Here is a 14,937-nt window from a genome sequence, read left to right as displayed (position 1 = left end):
AACAGGTTCCTTTTTTGCCCCATAAGCAGCTGGGCTTGGTCAATTCATTAGGGAACAGAGGAATTAGCTGAGCGCTTCGATAAATAAGAAATCCTGCTTTTCCCGCCCCAAACACACCTCGGTTAATTAACGAACTTCACGCTGTGTGCGGCAGCGGGATCGAGCCCTTCCCCATCCCGTCGCACTGGATGAGCCGCCGAGATCCCCATCCAGGCACTGCACGGGTCCTCGGCTTGCGTGGTCTTGCCCCACGCAATTGGGGAGGTGGGGGGCAGATGGGGACCCCCTTGGACACGGTGAGGCAGAGCCAGCACCGCCGGGAACCCCAAGCTCTGGGGAAGCAGCGCAGCTGCCCCCGGAGAGGGGGATCCGGGGTGTCAGCATCCCTTGGATGAGGCTCCTTCAAGATGGGGCACGGATGCGGGATGGTCAGCGCAGGCAGAGGGTGAGGGGAGATCCAGGAAGAGGGATTGACATGGGATGGTGGTGGGAAAGGTGGGGTTTGCTGGGGACCCCTGTGGCAGCGAGCATCCTCCCCGCACCCCGGCGGCTTTGCAGTGTCCCGGAGGGAGAACCCGGTGGGTCAAAACTCGAGCACAAAAGCATCGAGGAGGAGGTTTTTTTCCAAGCACAATATTCACGTGGATGCATCATGGCGATGTCGGCACCTGCGGACGTGCTTGTGCCTCCCCCTGTACTGCAGGGGGGACGTGTGGCCCCATCTGTGTCCACATCCGGTGTGCGTCGGGGGTCGGAGGGGTTTGGGGAACAGAGGGTGCCTGCGCCGGCCCCCCACCCCATGGAGTCAGCGGAGGGAGATGGACCTTGAACCCCAAAGCTGGCAGAGCCCTCGCAGCGGGGGAACGGGGCTGGGCGAGGTGGCAAAACGGGGATTTATGCCATGCAGCACCTGTCAGCGCCGCTTTAGCACCCCATAAAGCAACGCCGAAGGCTGAACGTGAAGGGAGAGCACAAGGATGCCCCGACCGGCCCATTAATGAGCGAATCCGGGCTCAGGCCCTGCAAAGCTGCGTAAGAAAAAGGGCTGAGGGGGTGTCAGGGGGGATGCAGCTGTGGGGAGGAGCGGGAAAAGGCAGGAGGAGGCTGGAATTAGGGAGGGGTGGGGGCACTGCGACGCTGGGTGGCAGCCCTGGTGCAGGCGGCTGCTAACGCCGCGTACGTTCATCCGCAGGCGGTCGCCCGGCAGTGCCCAGGGGGGCTTTGCTGACTGTGGCCCACGGCAGGAGCATCGGGACCCCCCCGCAAGCGACCGGCAGCGACAAGGACGTGAGTGAGGAGGTGGCACCGCGTGCCCTGGGGATGGCACGAGGGTCAGCCTGGTCGCAGGAGACCTGGCACAGAGTGCGGCTCTCGGTGAGGATTTCTTGGAGCAGCTGGTGGGAGCGGGGTGGGAGGTGGGGACCCTGTGAACCCCACGGCAGTGCTCAGGGCCCCCCCTCACTGCTCTGGGATCATTGTCTTAAAGGACTTACATGAGTTCTGCAGGACACTGACCCCTCTGCTGCCTGGGTGGGAGCTCTTCTCCCCATCAGACACCTGGCAGCGATACGGTTTTTTCCAGGCTCCCGCTGTCACCTGCCCTCTGCCAAGATGTCCTGGGGGGTCACCAGCCACTTAAACACACGCTGACCCCAAACTCCCACCTGTCCCTGCTGCCAGACCCGTTAGAAATGTCCCCAAGCGCATGGTGGGACGGGGACTGTGGTTGTAGGGAGGGCAGAGATTATTTGGGCAGGGAGTTGGCACGATGGTGACACCATCACCTCCCAGCCGTCCCGCGGAGACTCGGCTCTGGTTCTCCCCAGGCTGGGACTGGGCTCACACCAGTTTCTCCCATTAACAGGTGAGGGGACCAGACGCCGTGGGGTCCAGGTGACCGAGAAAGGCTGAAGTCAGATGTGCCTGGGGAGTCCCACTGGGGGTCCCCCCAACACCTCGGTGCCAGACAGGGATGCACGGACCACTGAGATGCCATCCTGGGAAGCTGGAGGGACACGGAGCTGCTGCCAATGAGCCTGAGGCGTCGGGGGAACAAGATCTGCAGCTCGATGAGGCGAAAGGGGAAAAAAATAATGTGCATTAAAGGTGTTCAGAGCCCCCAGCTGTGTTGCAGCCTGGTCTCCCTCGCGCACTGGAGTTTGAGACGGATTTTGCCCCTTTTTCTTGCAGGACGCCCCGGATCCCTGCCAGACTCTACGTCCAGGGTGTGTTTCCTTCCCAGCGGGTCGAGCTTTTACCTCGCCAGCCCTCTCCTTCCTCGCAGTGGGAGGTGACAGGGGTCCTGAAGGGGTCCCAGCCCCAGAGGGGACCATGTCCCGTCCCTTTTGGGCTGGGGGGAGGCAGGAGCAGCCCTGGCTTTGGGCTTGGCTGGCATGGGGACTGGGCACGTCTCACCTTGCGCTTGCTCCCTTGTCTCCATCCCAGCCCTGGGAACTGGGTCTGGCTCTGCTGTGCCACTCCACGGGGCTCCCCAGGGGTGGCCCTGGTGGAGGACGGGTGGCACAGGTTGTGCAAACAGGGACCTCGGGGGGATGAACACCCACCAGTGCACTCGCGGGTTGCTCCAGCCCCGAACTGGTGCCACTGGTCCTGAGGCTCACTCCAGCCCCGCAGCCCCCGTTTTTCTGCCTTTAAGTCAAATTTCAGGACAAACCCAGAACCTGGAGACCTGTAGCTCCAGGAGCAGCCAGGGGATGATGCACAGCATCGCCCCAGAGGGTGGTGACTCCGGTTGCTCACTTGGCATCGGGGTGCCAGCGCTGCGGAGCCAGTGCCACGTCCAGCTGGGGCTGTCACAGCTCAACCCCCTCCCCAGGGAGGGCTGTGGGGTCCCACCAGTGTTACTGGTGACCAGTTAAGCACAGTGTGGGTGATGCGGGGCCGGGCTGGCTCCTCTACGGATGCATTGGAAGGACATCGTTGCCAAAGTCCCTGCCTTCGAGCCCCCCAGCACGCACTCGCCTGCCCGCCAGCGGCGGCGACCCAGACGCCCAAATATTGAGCTATACATTAAATTATCCCAGGGAAAGGGCCAGGAGGGAGCTGGAGCACGTCGGAGGGAGCGTGGCAGTTTGTTATGCTAACCGAGGGGGGCTCCGCTCAGGGGACATGTCGGAGAGGTCTGAAGAGCAAGGAGTTCACAGGCCCTCTCCTTTTGTCATGCTAAAAGTGCAACACAGAAAATATATACAGGCAGCTGCTCAATGGAGCGTGAAATACAAGTGATTTCTCCGGGAGCCCTGGGTAATGCGATGCAGCCCGGACAATGCCCGCCGCCGCCGCCCGCCGCCGTCTTTGTGCAAAATGGGAAACTTCTGCGGGGGGAATGGGCACAGACCGGCTCCCGGCACGCCAGCTGCCCCCGGCATCACCCGGAGGTGGAAAGTCCACGAGCCGGTCCCTGGACGTGGTGTCCATGGGGTCCCCTGGCTTGTCCATGGTTGTCCAGGGATTGGCTCTGGCTCGGTGGGTGCCGTGTGGCTGCCAAGCCCCAACACTTCCAGGAAACGTCCCCACAGTGTATACAGGGACCATGCTGGCCTGGCACTCCCTGATCGGGCACAGGACCGGGGAGCCCCATTAATTCAATTTTACAGCAGCATCGACAAGTGCCTGTTGCTGCAGCTCCTTCTGCTGATGCTAATTCGGGCATCCCGGCAGGAGCGGTGTAAAATCAGTCTTCAAAGGGGCTTTTGTGTCCTGGGGGAGGGCAGCCGGCCTGGGGGTGCTCCGAGCATCCATCTTCCACCTTTCCCTCCTTTTTTATGTCTCGGCGGAGCTGAAAGCCGACGCGGTGGGGGCTGCGAGGACCCTGGGGTCCTGCGTTCAGTCCAGAGATGAGCAGCCACTGCTTTGTGCAGCCCCAGAGGCTGATGCTGCATCCTGGTGCAAGGGCTGGGGGGGCCAGGACATGGGCTGTGCCCGGCCAGCAAAGGTGATGGAGCCGGCCCCTGGCTTGGCTCGTAGCTGGGGGCACCTGGCAGCCAGGACCAGGGTGCTCAGGGGGGCTGGGGGAATTTTGTGGCATCACAGCCCCTGAGTTCTCCCGGCCGAAGCCAGTACAGGGCGCACACTGGGGGCTGCATGCCCACGCCGCCCTGGGGGTACCTGCGGGGTGGGATGTGGGACCCCCCCAGGCCTGGGTACCCCAACTCACAAGGGATGCTCCGGGCACGGGCGGAAGCGACATCTAGTGGGAAGCGCATCCCGTCGCCTGGGAGATGGATATCCATGGCAACCCCTCGGGGCCACCAGCACCCTTCCTGGACCAGGGGCACCCACCAGCACCTGCAAAGCCCCCTGCCAGGATGAGCAGGTGTTCCTTGTCGGGCAGGGCTGTCACAGCCCTAAATAGCCCAAAGCTCAGCTGAGATGCCTGCAGACCCCCGCCGTGACACCGGTGCTGGCACCGTGGTGGGCCTGGAAGCCTCTTTCCCACCGTCAGCCAGGACGAGCTGCACCCAGCGGCTCTGCCCTGGCCTTGTCCACCTTCGGCTCCTCCAGTGCTCGCAGGGAGATGCAGCCGGGCAGCAACAGGGGGGATGAATGCAGGAGAAGAGCCCGTTCATCTCGCAAGGAAGACGTAGGCAAGAGGACACGGCAGGAGAGATGGTTACAGCCTGTCCCACGGTGTCATTGCGCCAGGGAGGGCACCGGGGAGGGGAAGGTCCCAGCTCAGCCAGCCCCCGGGCCCAGGGTGGAGGAGGACAGGGAGGCCACGGGGATGGAGCTACCTCTGCCCAAACCTCTGTACCCTCCTTTGCCCCCACAATACAGTGCCCAGGGGCTGCGTGCAGGGATGGGTACTGCAGAGCCTCAGCCTGCAGGGTGCAGATACACCCCCACGTGTGTGCACGGACACACGCGGGGGGTGCAGGCATGTACACGTGCAGGATTTAATTCCTACAGACGCACGCAGCCGCTGCTGGGGCTGCGCCGTGTCCCGCACAGCGCGGTCGGGGCTCGAACCCGCGACCCCCGCGGCTGCGCGGCGACCACAGCTCCCAGGAGGCAGCGGCCGCGGAACCGGGCGCCGCGAAAAGCCCGCCCCCCGCCCGCTGCGGACCTTCCATTGGTCTAACAGCTGCCAATCAGCGGGAAGGCGGCAGTGGATTGGCCGGCGGGGGGCTCCGGCGGCGGACGGGTTTCCTGCGGCCGCCTTTGCGCTGACCCCGGCATGGTGAGCGCGGGCGGGGGGCGCGGGCTGGCACACCCGGGGGGTTGCACACCCGGGGGGTTGCGTGCACGGAGGGTGCATGCCCAGGCTGTCCGGGGGGGTGCACGCCCAAACGTGCGTGCCCGGGGTGTCCCGGGGGTGTGCACACGCCAGGGGTGCGTGCCCAGGCTGTTTTGGGGGGCTGCACGTCCGAAGGGTGCATGCCCGGGGGTTGCATGCCCGGGGGGTGCATGCCCGGGGTGCCCCATAGCAGGGACAGGGGCTGGGGGAAGCAGGCCAGCCCCGGCACTGCAGGCTGGTGGGGGGCTCGCCAGCTCCCCCCCCGGCTCCGGGAGCGGGAGTGCCAGGATGGACCCCTGAGGGTGCCCCCGGTGCAGGCGGTGATGGGGGTGCAGGTGGTGGTGAGCCTGCTGGCAGCCAGCGTCATGCAGAAGCTGGCCCCGCACTGCTCCTTCGCTCGCTGGCTGCTCTGCAACGGCAGGTACGTGACCCGTCCCTCCCTGCTCGTCCCCGGGGGGGCCTCGGGGACCCCCCAGCACCGCTGACACCCCACTGCTCCCTTCCAGCCTGCACCGGTACAAGCACCCGTCGGACGAGGAGCTCTGCGCCCTGGCAGGCAAGCAGCGGCCCAGGGCCAAGCGGGACAGGTCAGCTCCGCTCACGCCGCGGCCGTGTCGGGCAGGAGGGATTTAAAATGACAAAATATCGTGTTTTGGTGCTACTGGAAGCCGTCCCAGCGTGCCACGGGATTCCCCTGGGGAGGGCGGCCGTGGCAGCCTCGGGGCTGCTGACGAGGAGCCCCAAGCCGGGGACGTGGCGCCGCACGAGGGGCTTTCGGCACCGCGGGACGCAAGGGACAGGCCAGCTCTGCCTGCCGTCCCGAGCCCGCGTGTTCCCCTTGCAGGCGGGTGAACGGGGTGACGGATGACAAGCCCCTCTCCGTGCCGCGGGACATCGACCTCCGCCTGGACACCACCCCCATCACCGCCGTGGATGCTCTCGGTAACCTCCGTGCACCCACCACTCCCTCTGCACGCAGGACCCCCAGGGACCTGCCGTGGGTCCCCGCAGCGCGGTGACGTGTCCCTCCGTCACCCAGTGCTGCGGTATTTCCTGGACTACCAGTGGTTCGTGGATTTTGCCGTCTACGCCACCGCCGTGTACGTCTTCACCGAGGGCTACTACTGCCTGGCGGACCCCCAGAAGGAGACGAACATCGGGGTGCTCTGGTGCCTGCTGACCATCATCTTCTCCGTGTATCCTTCTGCCGGCTTCTGGGGAGCGATTGCCGCCGTGGCTGGGTGCGAGCGGCGGGAGGGGGAACCTGCCCTCCTTGGTTTTTCCCCCCATTAAAAGCCAGTTGAGGTGGAAAACTGAAATTTAGGGATTTATAAACCGCTCGCTGACGAGCCGTGGAGGTGCCTAACGAGAGCCATCCCGCAGAGGAGGTGGTGGTGGCCTAATGACGTGCTAATGAGCAGGGGAGTCCCACTGGCATTGGGGGGGGGGGTGTCCCAAAGCCCCCTGGTTTCCTTGACAGCCACCCCCTGCCCACAGCAAGGTCTTCTTCATGGTGATGCGCCATTACTTCCGCTCGGAGGAGGGGGGCGAGCGCTCCGTCTGCCTCACCTTCGCCTTCTTCTTCCTCCTCCTCGCCATGGTGGCCCTGGTTATCCGGGAGGACTACCTGGAGTTCGGCCTCGAGCCCGGTGAGTGAGGGGGGACAGGGAGAGGCGGGTGGGCGGGTGGTCCCTGGGGACCCCGCTCATGGGGGGGGTCGCTCCCCGCAGGGCTGGCCAGTGTCAGCAGCAACCTGGAGAGCATCCTGAAGCAGCAGGGCTGGGAGTGGACGTGAGTTGGTGGTAGGGTGGGGCAGGGAGGGAAACGGGGGGTTTGGAAGGATCTTTTGGGAAATCTGGGGTGGGCACCCCTCTGGGGCTCACCGGGGATGGAGCTGACCTGTCCCCCCGCCATCGCTACCCTCTCTCTCCGTAGGCTGCCCCTCGCCAAGTTGGCCTTCAAGGTGGGGCTGGTGGCCCTGTGCTCCTTCCTGGGCGCCTGCCTGACCTTCCCGGGGCTGCGCCTGGCCCAGACGCACCTTGACGCGCTGCGGATGGCGGCCGATAAGCCCCTGACCCAGTTGGGTGAAATCTGGGGGTGGGGAGGGAGGCGAGGGGGGTTGGTGCTGGCACCTCGGGGGCTGGGACTCCCCCCGGCGAGGAGGTTGGGTGGTGGGACAGGGTGGAGGGGGTGCGGGTGAGGACCGGTCCCTGCCCGCGGAGGGATGGAGGGAGGGAGTGGGGGGCACTGGGCGGCACGGGGAGGGTCTCTGACTGCCGCACCGCAGGGTCCTGCTCCACCTGAGTTTCCTGGCGCCTGTCCTCGTGGTGGTGATGTGGATCAAGCCCATCTCGCGGGATTTCCTGCTCCACGCGCCCATGGGCAAGCAGACGGTGCAGATGTAAGTGGAGCACCGGCAACAGGTCCGAATTGTGCCCCGGCATCCTTGCTCTAAGGGGAAACTGAGGCACGGGTGCGCCAGTCCACCTCCTCCTACACCAGTAGCCCCCCCGGCTCTCCCATCAGACACAGACCTCCCTGACAGCCCCCTCCTCTTGCCCCCAGCATGTCGGACTCTGCCTACAACACCGCGCGCCTCTGGACCATCGTCAGCCTTTGCCTGTTGCGCCTGGCAGTCACCCGCCATCATCTCCAGGCGTACCTGGGCCTGGCTGAGCGCTGGGTGGAGCAGATGAAGAAGGAAGCCGGGCGGATCGCCGTCCTGGAGATCCAGCGCAAGGTCCTGGCCGTGGGAGCTGGGGTGGGAGCGGGGGTCCGGGCACAGCTGCCAGCCTCCCGCTCATCCCCGCTGCCCACAGATCACAAGGATTTACTGCTACGTCTCCGTGGTCAGCCTGCAGTACCTGGGGCCCGTCATCCTCACCCTCCACTGCACGCTGCTCTCAAGACGCTGGGTAAGGGGGTGGTGGGGGGACAAGGGGGCTCGGGAGGGGCAGGATGAGACCTGCAAGTCATCAGCAGCATCCAAGGCGTCCCCAAGCTCTCAAGACATGGTTTGCAGCTGGCGTGAACCCAGTTCATGCAGCGAGCGTGCTGGCACTCAGCCACCAGCGTGGCTGTAGCACGGGGAGGGGGCTGCAGCGTGGGGACAGACCCCCGCAGAGCTGTCCCCTCTGTCACACAGGGTGCTACTCGTGGGGGCTGTACCCGGAGCCCCCTCCACTTCCTCCAGCAGCAACTGCAGCACCGCGCGTGCCGGTGGCGAGGACGGGGAGGACGTGCGGTGCCGCGGTGGAGCAGATCACGGGCGTCTTGAGCAGCATCTTCACCCCCCTCTTCTTCCGCGGACTCTTCGCCTTCCTCACCTGGTGGGTGGCCGCCTGCCAGGTCGTTACCAGCCTCTTCGGCCTCTACTTCACCAGTACCTGGCAGCCTCTTGACTTTTGGGAGCTGGGACCTGCCTTGGGTGCAGTCGGTGCCCTGGTCCCCTTGCTCCTGCCTCGGCTGGTTACCCCCTTCGTACGTGCCCGTGGCACATGTGGACATGCACGTGGGGACGTTTCTGCCCCCAGCTCTCGTCACGACTGGTTTATGCATTCGGGCTGGCGCGGGGCACCGCCTGCTCCTGCTGCCCCTCACCACCGTGCCTGCTCTTGCCCTCCGGCTCCTCCTCCTCTCCCTCCCCGGCCCGCACGGTGATGGAGGAGCTGAAGCCCTTCCTGCTCTCACCCATCCTGGCTGCCCCGGGCTCTCGCCGCTGGGTTTTATTCCTCGAGGGCAGCGGCTCCTGCCAGCCCAGGCTGCACGTGCCAGGCCAAGGACTCGGTGAGGGATGCGTGGTGGAGACCTCACAGCCAGGCTGGAGTGAGAGCCTGGCTCGCCAGCACAGATTTTGGGGTTTGCCCTGCCTAGCATTTGCCCTGGGCCAAGGGTAAGTGTGTTTTTGTAGGGTCACTGCTGGGGCCAGCTGGGTTGGAGCTCCTAGGGGCCATCCCTCTGCTTCATGTGAACTGCTCCAGCCAGCAGCCTCGGCTGGCGGCTGGTTTAGAAATAAATAAGTACCCAGAGTCTGTTTGCCACGCTGAAACCTGCTGCTTTGTTGCGTTTCGCAGCCCCGGAGCCCCTTGGGCAGGGCAGGGGGGTCCCGCTGCCTTTGGGCAGGCGGGCGAGTGGCAAAGCCCCATACACGTTATTGCAGGAAGGGGAACAAACCCTGCAGCCCGAGTCGGTGCCTTTTCCTGGCCCTTCGCCCCCCCTTGGCGCTGGGATCGTACCCACGGTTGATGAAGCACCGCGCAGCCCGACGGCGGCTGGAAGGGAGGGGGGACGGACACGGGGCACATGGCCCCTTGTCCATCTCAGCCGAGCTCTTCCCCACTGCACAGTGGGTGCTGGTCCAGCTGCATGAAAAAGGATTATCAGGTCTGGGCTGCTCAGAGAAAGGGCGAGGGGCTCTGATCCTGTTTGATTAGCCTTGTAATGGTCTTAATTCCCTCTCGCCAAGGGCTGGGATGAAGACAGCCCCTTTGCCCGGTGTTAACAGGGCTAATCCGGGCAGCCCTCCTCCACCTGCTTCCCAAGTACCCAAGCTTCGGATGGAGTAAAAGCTGTTTTGCAAAAAAATTAAGGAGAAATTCCCCGTTTGCGAACAGCTGGGGAAGGCAGAGCCCAGGGCAGCACCGTTAACCAGCACGGGGCCAGGAGGAATTTGGCTCCGGCAGCGCTGTCGCCGAGATGCGAGTGGAAAGGTGCGAGGAAGAAGCGATTCCCCAGGGCCGGGATGCAGAGGGACTCGTTCCAGCCTGCGCCGTCCCATTAAAGCTGCTCCGACTGCCTTGATGGCTCATTTATCTAATTTTCCTTAAGCATGTGGAGGAAGCAGCCGGGGGCTGAGCTGGCAGGAAGCCTTCGCGGCAGGAGGACGGTTGCTAAGGCCTGGGGTTGTGCTGCATTCAGACATGCAGGACAGTTCCTCCCCTGAGATGTGCCCAGACGTGACCCTCTCAGGCGGGGACGATGACTGATGGACCAGCCAAGAGCAGGAGACAGATCCACAGCCACTGAAATTGGGCCCCATCAAATAGAATGAAGAGCCCCCCCATCTTCCTCTCCCCAGAATTCTTTTTGTATCTTTGTTTAGGTTGGGGTACGGGGCTCTGCTCTGCCAAGGGCCACGCTGCCCTGGTGCACACCTACCTTCGGTGGCCACCGAGCCACGCTTGGCAAGAAACCGCGGGCTGGGGAGAGGGCTTGGATTGCAGCAGCTCCCGGAGTCTTCCTCCATGCCCTGGCAGGGAGGGAAGCGGTGAGCCCTGCCTTCTCTCCACCGGCTCCCATCCCAAATGAGATCCCCTTGCCACCCTTACTGCCCACGTTCTGCGTGGGGCAGCGGGGAAGTTGCTAACCACAGCTCTCTCCATGGCTGGTGGCCCAAACCAACCCAGTGGATGCTCCCCTGCATGCAGGGAGCCAGGAAGCCAACGGTAGGGATGCTACCGTCAACCAGCACGCTCCAGAGGCAGCTGGTACAGGGGAGGTGGACAGGGACTGTTTTCCAGCTCTGCCACAGGCTTCCTCCAAGGTTTAGCACAAGTCTCAGCCTCTGGGCCTCAGTTTCCCTGGGGATGCAGCAGGACATGAGCTCTGCTCCTTGCAGGGAGCAGTAGTGGGCTGCAAGGGAGGTTACTCCGAGACGGCCAGATCTATCCCGAGACCTTCCCACCTCGCCAGGCACTGCAGGGTCACCCCACGCCAGACAACGAAACGCAGCTGAAAGCCCAAAAAGCTGAGCAGGGCTGAACAGCAGCCGGGGGACCCCAAGTTGGGGGCAGGCGCCGGGCCATGGCTGAGCGACAGTGCCACCTGCTGCCACCGCAACCAGCCCCGGCCCAGGCTGCGGGGCTGGGGACAGCACTGGCCTTTCTGGGGGAACCGCAGCTTTCCAGCCAGCTCCAGAGCTGCCTTCCCTCTCCAAGCTTCTCCCAACTTCCATGCAATGCCCAAAGCACCGACCCATGCGCTTCGTAGGGTGCCAGGCGCGCTCGTAGGGTTGGCCCCGTGCGATTCAGACTTGCAACGGTGGGAACAGAGTCAGCCCCACAAAAGGTACCCCCAGCCACAACTCCCCCACCCAGACACCCCACATTCAGTCCCCTCAATAAATCCACCCAGGATGCACCAACCCTCCTGAGCAACGTATAACAGGAGGCGCCCTCAGAGAGCCCGCAAGGTCAATTATAATTTTTTATTAATATACATCCTCTCTTGGCACAAATCTTAAAATATATAAACATTATATAACAAACTTGTCTTCACTGCAATAAAATAGAACTCCAGATCCAAGAAAAGCAGCCCGACCGACACAACAGGCGGACACGCACACAGGGGTGGTGAGGACACGTCTTGACAAAAGGCATTTAACAGTGTTTGTGCCAACATATGCATAGACCACACAGGCAGTGCCCAGTGCTGGGAAACTGCGTGGCACGGCGTTTAGGGGGGAGACGGGGGGTAGCGGGAGGGATCAGTCCCTACAATAAATGAAAAAGGCTGTTTGTAGGAAGGCCACCTCCTCCTCTGGTCCAGTCCAGGCATGGAGGGTCCATAACACCCATCCTGGCTCTCCGCAGAGCCCAAGCACCCAGGGAGGCACTGGGGAAAGGGCACGGGAAGAATCCCACCGCGTTTCCTCCCTCTCCTGCCCGCCCAGGACTGGCACCAGACTCGCTCGGGTTGCCACAGCACTTCTGCTCAAAGTTTCCCCTCGTGCCTCATCCTGCTGTAGTGTTAAGACACCAGAGGGTGAAGATGATAGTGCTTGAGTGCTTCCAGGCGGAAGGTGATAAGAAGTTAACAGAAGTACCGCTGTTTTGCCACAGAAGCTACCGAACCGCTTTCGGAGAGCTCCCATGGAGTACCACCGCTCCACCACACTGCCCACCCCGCGGCTGCCAGTGGCTTCGTGCCTCGGGAGGCTGAGACTCCTCTCCTGATCCTTCCACCATGGTCCTGCCAACTGCCAGCTGGCTCTCCAGCAGCCCTGCCTTCCCGGGGAACCGGCAGAGGTCTGCGCAGAGCACGCAGGGCAAGCAGGTTTGCAAAGAAGCCAGCTCAGATCCCACCTCTCATGTATTTAAGTTCCATAACTCACCCTTCCGAGGCTCCAGAAGGACCAGCTCTCCCCGAGTGACCTCCCCAGCAAGCAGCCACTGTCACAGAGCAAGCGGGCATCCCGTGGGAGGTACCGAAAAGAGGAAACGACAAGAAGCAGCAGCATGTCACGGCTTGCGAAGGAAAGGTGCTAGGAGAAGGAAAGGCACTAGGAGGGACAAGTAGTTCAAGAACCTTTCAAGAAAACCTTCTGTCCCATCATCTAGTGCCTTTAACTTCTTGCCCCCCTCCCAAGCATCCTTGCCTGTGAGCAGGAAGCCTGGTTGGGATGTCTGGGTGTCACTATCGAAGCTGCAATTTTGTCATTTTGGATGCGTTTCATTGGACCTGATTTCTCGAAGTGCTAGTGCGGGACTAAAGGTGCAAAGCAGGGAGGGAGAATAGACAAGGAAAAAAGCACAATTAATGTTGGCGGTCACGCGTTAAGGAACGATGAGAAATGTGACTTGAAAATAAAAGCAAGGAATTGGAGAAGAATAAAATTAAAAATTGGGGAATTTGCAGTAGTAAAGAAGTTCTAAAGAAAAGAAGGACTAGAGAATATTCCTGTTAGACTTGTCTCCTTTCTCAGAGCTAAAGGCAATGGACCTTCTTGGCCAGCACACAGGCACCCTCCCTTTCCAAATCAGCATGCCCAAAACTCCTTGGGCCCTCACTCCAGGCAGCAAAGAGATGTGGAACACGTCTCCATTCATGCAAGGATTAAGAGAAGGGAAGAGAACACTCCGTTTCTCCTTTTCTACATTCAAATCAGAGAGGAAGGAAACAAAAAAAAAAGCTATTTAAAACAACCCAAAGCAATAACACACATTTACTCTGAACACTTTTGCCCAAGAAACAAAAGCACCAAAACCATTACAGACTGACATTCAAAGATCTGTCTCTGAACAAACACTCAGCCTGCAAAACGTGGAAAAAACGTGTCTGGCTAAAATTCCATTGAATTAAAATCGGGTGCAGCTGCTAATTGAGGAACAACTTATCTGAGCCCAACGCTTCCCAGTCTGGCTGTGTTTCAGGTCTTGTTTCTCAGCTCAGAGTCCCCAGGCTCCAGATGAGCTGCCTGCACCACGTTCGGCTGCAAGGTGGGCGATGCCAGGGTCAGCCAGCCAGAAGCTGCCTCCTCCCCAGGCTTCCCGTTCGTTTCATATACAGCTGCACTCCTGACGTGGCAGAAGGGACCCTGGGCAGATCTGCCCTCCCGTTTCGGTCCCAAACAAGAGCCTAGTCATCCAGTGGTAAATCCTTTCTCAGTTAGGACCCAGGAGGAATTAAGCTACCTCTGTTGCCATAGAGGTTCAGTGATGGCTCAACATCTCATAAGACAAGGTCTGCTGCGCTCGCCCCTTGCCAGGACCTACCGTACTGCGGAGCAAAGGAGCTCGCTGCAAACCCAGATGCCCAGTTCAGCTCTCTCTCATCTTCATGTAGGGTCTTCACATCGGACCCATGGGCTGCGCAGAAGAAGGACTGCGCTCTGAACCGGCAGCCTCCAAGCTGAGGGAGAACTTGGCATGGGCTGTACACACAGTCAGACACACCACACACACGGGCAACTGCTGTTGCTGGGCCTGTACCACACCTTTTGTGGTAGGATGCAACTGCCTTAGTGTTTTCCCACTGGGCCAGACGACAACACAGACAAGAGCAGAAGTAATTGGCTTCTCCATTGGAGAAAAGAAATCAGAGCTCTTGCAAAGGACGACACAGAATTCCACCCAAACGAAGAGAACAGTTGACCATCTTCCATTAGCAACGGGAGCAAAAATATACAGAATCATGGCTATCGTCTCTAAAAACTCTTGAAACACCACCACTAACATTAATTACAAGGTAATCAGTGACTGCAGTCAAGTTCGCAACGGAAATCATCATTTGTGGCTTAGAGGCAGAAATTACTGAGGTTGATACCCCTGCCCATCCACAAACATTAGAGCAGGATTGATCCCACGTCTCTGGGAACAGCACGCATGCTGATACTGGCTCTGCGCCACGTCTACCAAAACGGAAGTGTAGGTGCTCAATTCCGAGGGAAATATTTGGCATGAGAAGCAAGTGTGCTCCAAAGAACAAGTGCAAAGACAAAAGAAAGGAGAAAGCTATTTCTACCAATTGTGCAATTACCTCCATTCCCATTAATAACGCCACGACACAAGACTCAAACTAGAAGGGCTAAAATGCAGGTGCCAGAAAAGGACAGCTTTTAAATGATGCCTTATTTTCTTTTATACATTGCAGACTGTATCAGCTGGAAAGGGATTTTAATCTTGGTTTATGTAATCTGATTCTCAGAGAAGGTCTCAAGTTTGCTCTGACCTCTCTTGCGCTCCAAATGTAATATGGGAATGGAACACAAAACAAAACGACCCCCAAATCTCCAATTCCCTGAAGACTTACTTGAAATAGAAACACCGAAAGGTTCTTTACCATTCCTTTTCAAATTGCAACTGGAAACCATTGGCACTCTGTGTAACTTCTGAAGGGTCAGTACTGGCTGTGGAGCCCATTCTCCCAAAGATCAGTTGGTCCAGAAGAACCAACAAATAGCT

General features: G+C 60.7%; 2 protein-coding genes across 2 annotated transcripts in view; one reads left to right on the top strand and one right to left on the bottom strand.

Annotated features, from left to right (window-relative positions):
* The window catches only part of LOC147526757 (mitochondrial coenzyme A transporter SLC25A42-like), a 9,911-nt gene extending 6,452 nt beyond the window's left edge, over nucleotides 1–3,459 (bottom strand). The window contains exon 1 of the mRNA XM_086627529.1: nucleotides 3,359–3,459. Coding sequence (XP_086483655.1) covers nucleotides 3,359–3,459 — 101 coding nt within the window. The remainder of the gene's footprint in view (nucleotides 1–3,358) is intronic.
* A 1,718-nt stretch (nucleotides 3,460–5,177) lies between these two features.
* On the top strand, nucleotides 5,178–8,658 carry LOC147526756 (transmembrane protein 161A-like). The gene is given in 14 exon segments (XM_086627894.1): nucleotides 5,178–5,200; nucleotides 5,575–5,678; nucleotides 5,764–5,868; nucleotides 6,102–6,199; nucleotides 6,297–6,453; nucleotides 6,755–6,906; nucleotides 6,988–7,048; nucleotides 7,193–7,336; nucleotides 7,545–7,658; nucleotides 7,823–7,997; nucleotides 8,077–8,155; nucleotides 8,158–8,172; nucleotides 8,403–8,630; nucleotides 8,633–8,658. Coding segments are annotated over 14 exon segments (1,461 nt in total). The 5' UTR covers nucleotides 5,178–5,197.
* Nucleotides 8,659–14,937: the final 6,279 nt, after the last annotated feature.

This window comes from Tauraco erythrolophus, chromosome 28, assembly GCF_009769465.1.
Source record: "Tauraco erythrolophus isolate bTauEry1 chromosome 28, bTauEry1.pri, whole genome shotgun sequence".
Lineage (NCBI taxonomy): Eukaryota > Metazoa > Chordata > Aves > Musophagiformes > Musophagidae > Tauraco > Tauraco erythrolophus.
The sequence above is the reverse complement of the archived record's forward strand: the minus strand, read 5'-3'. Positions and strand labels throughout refer to the sequence as shown.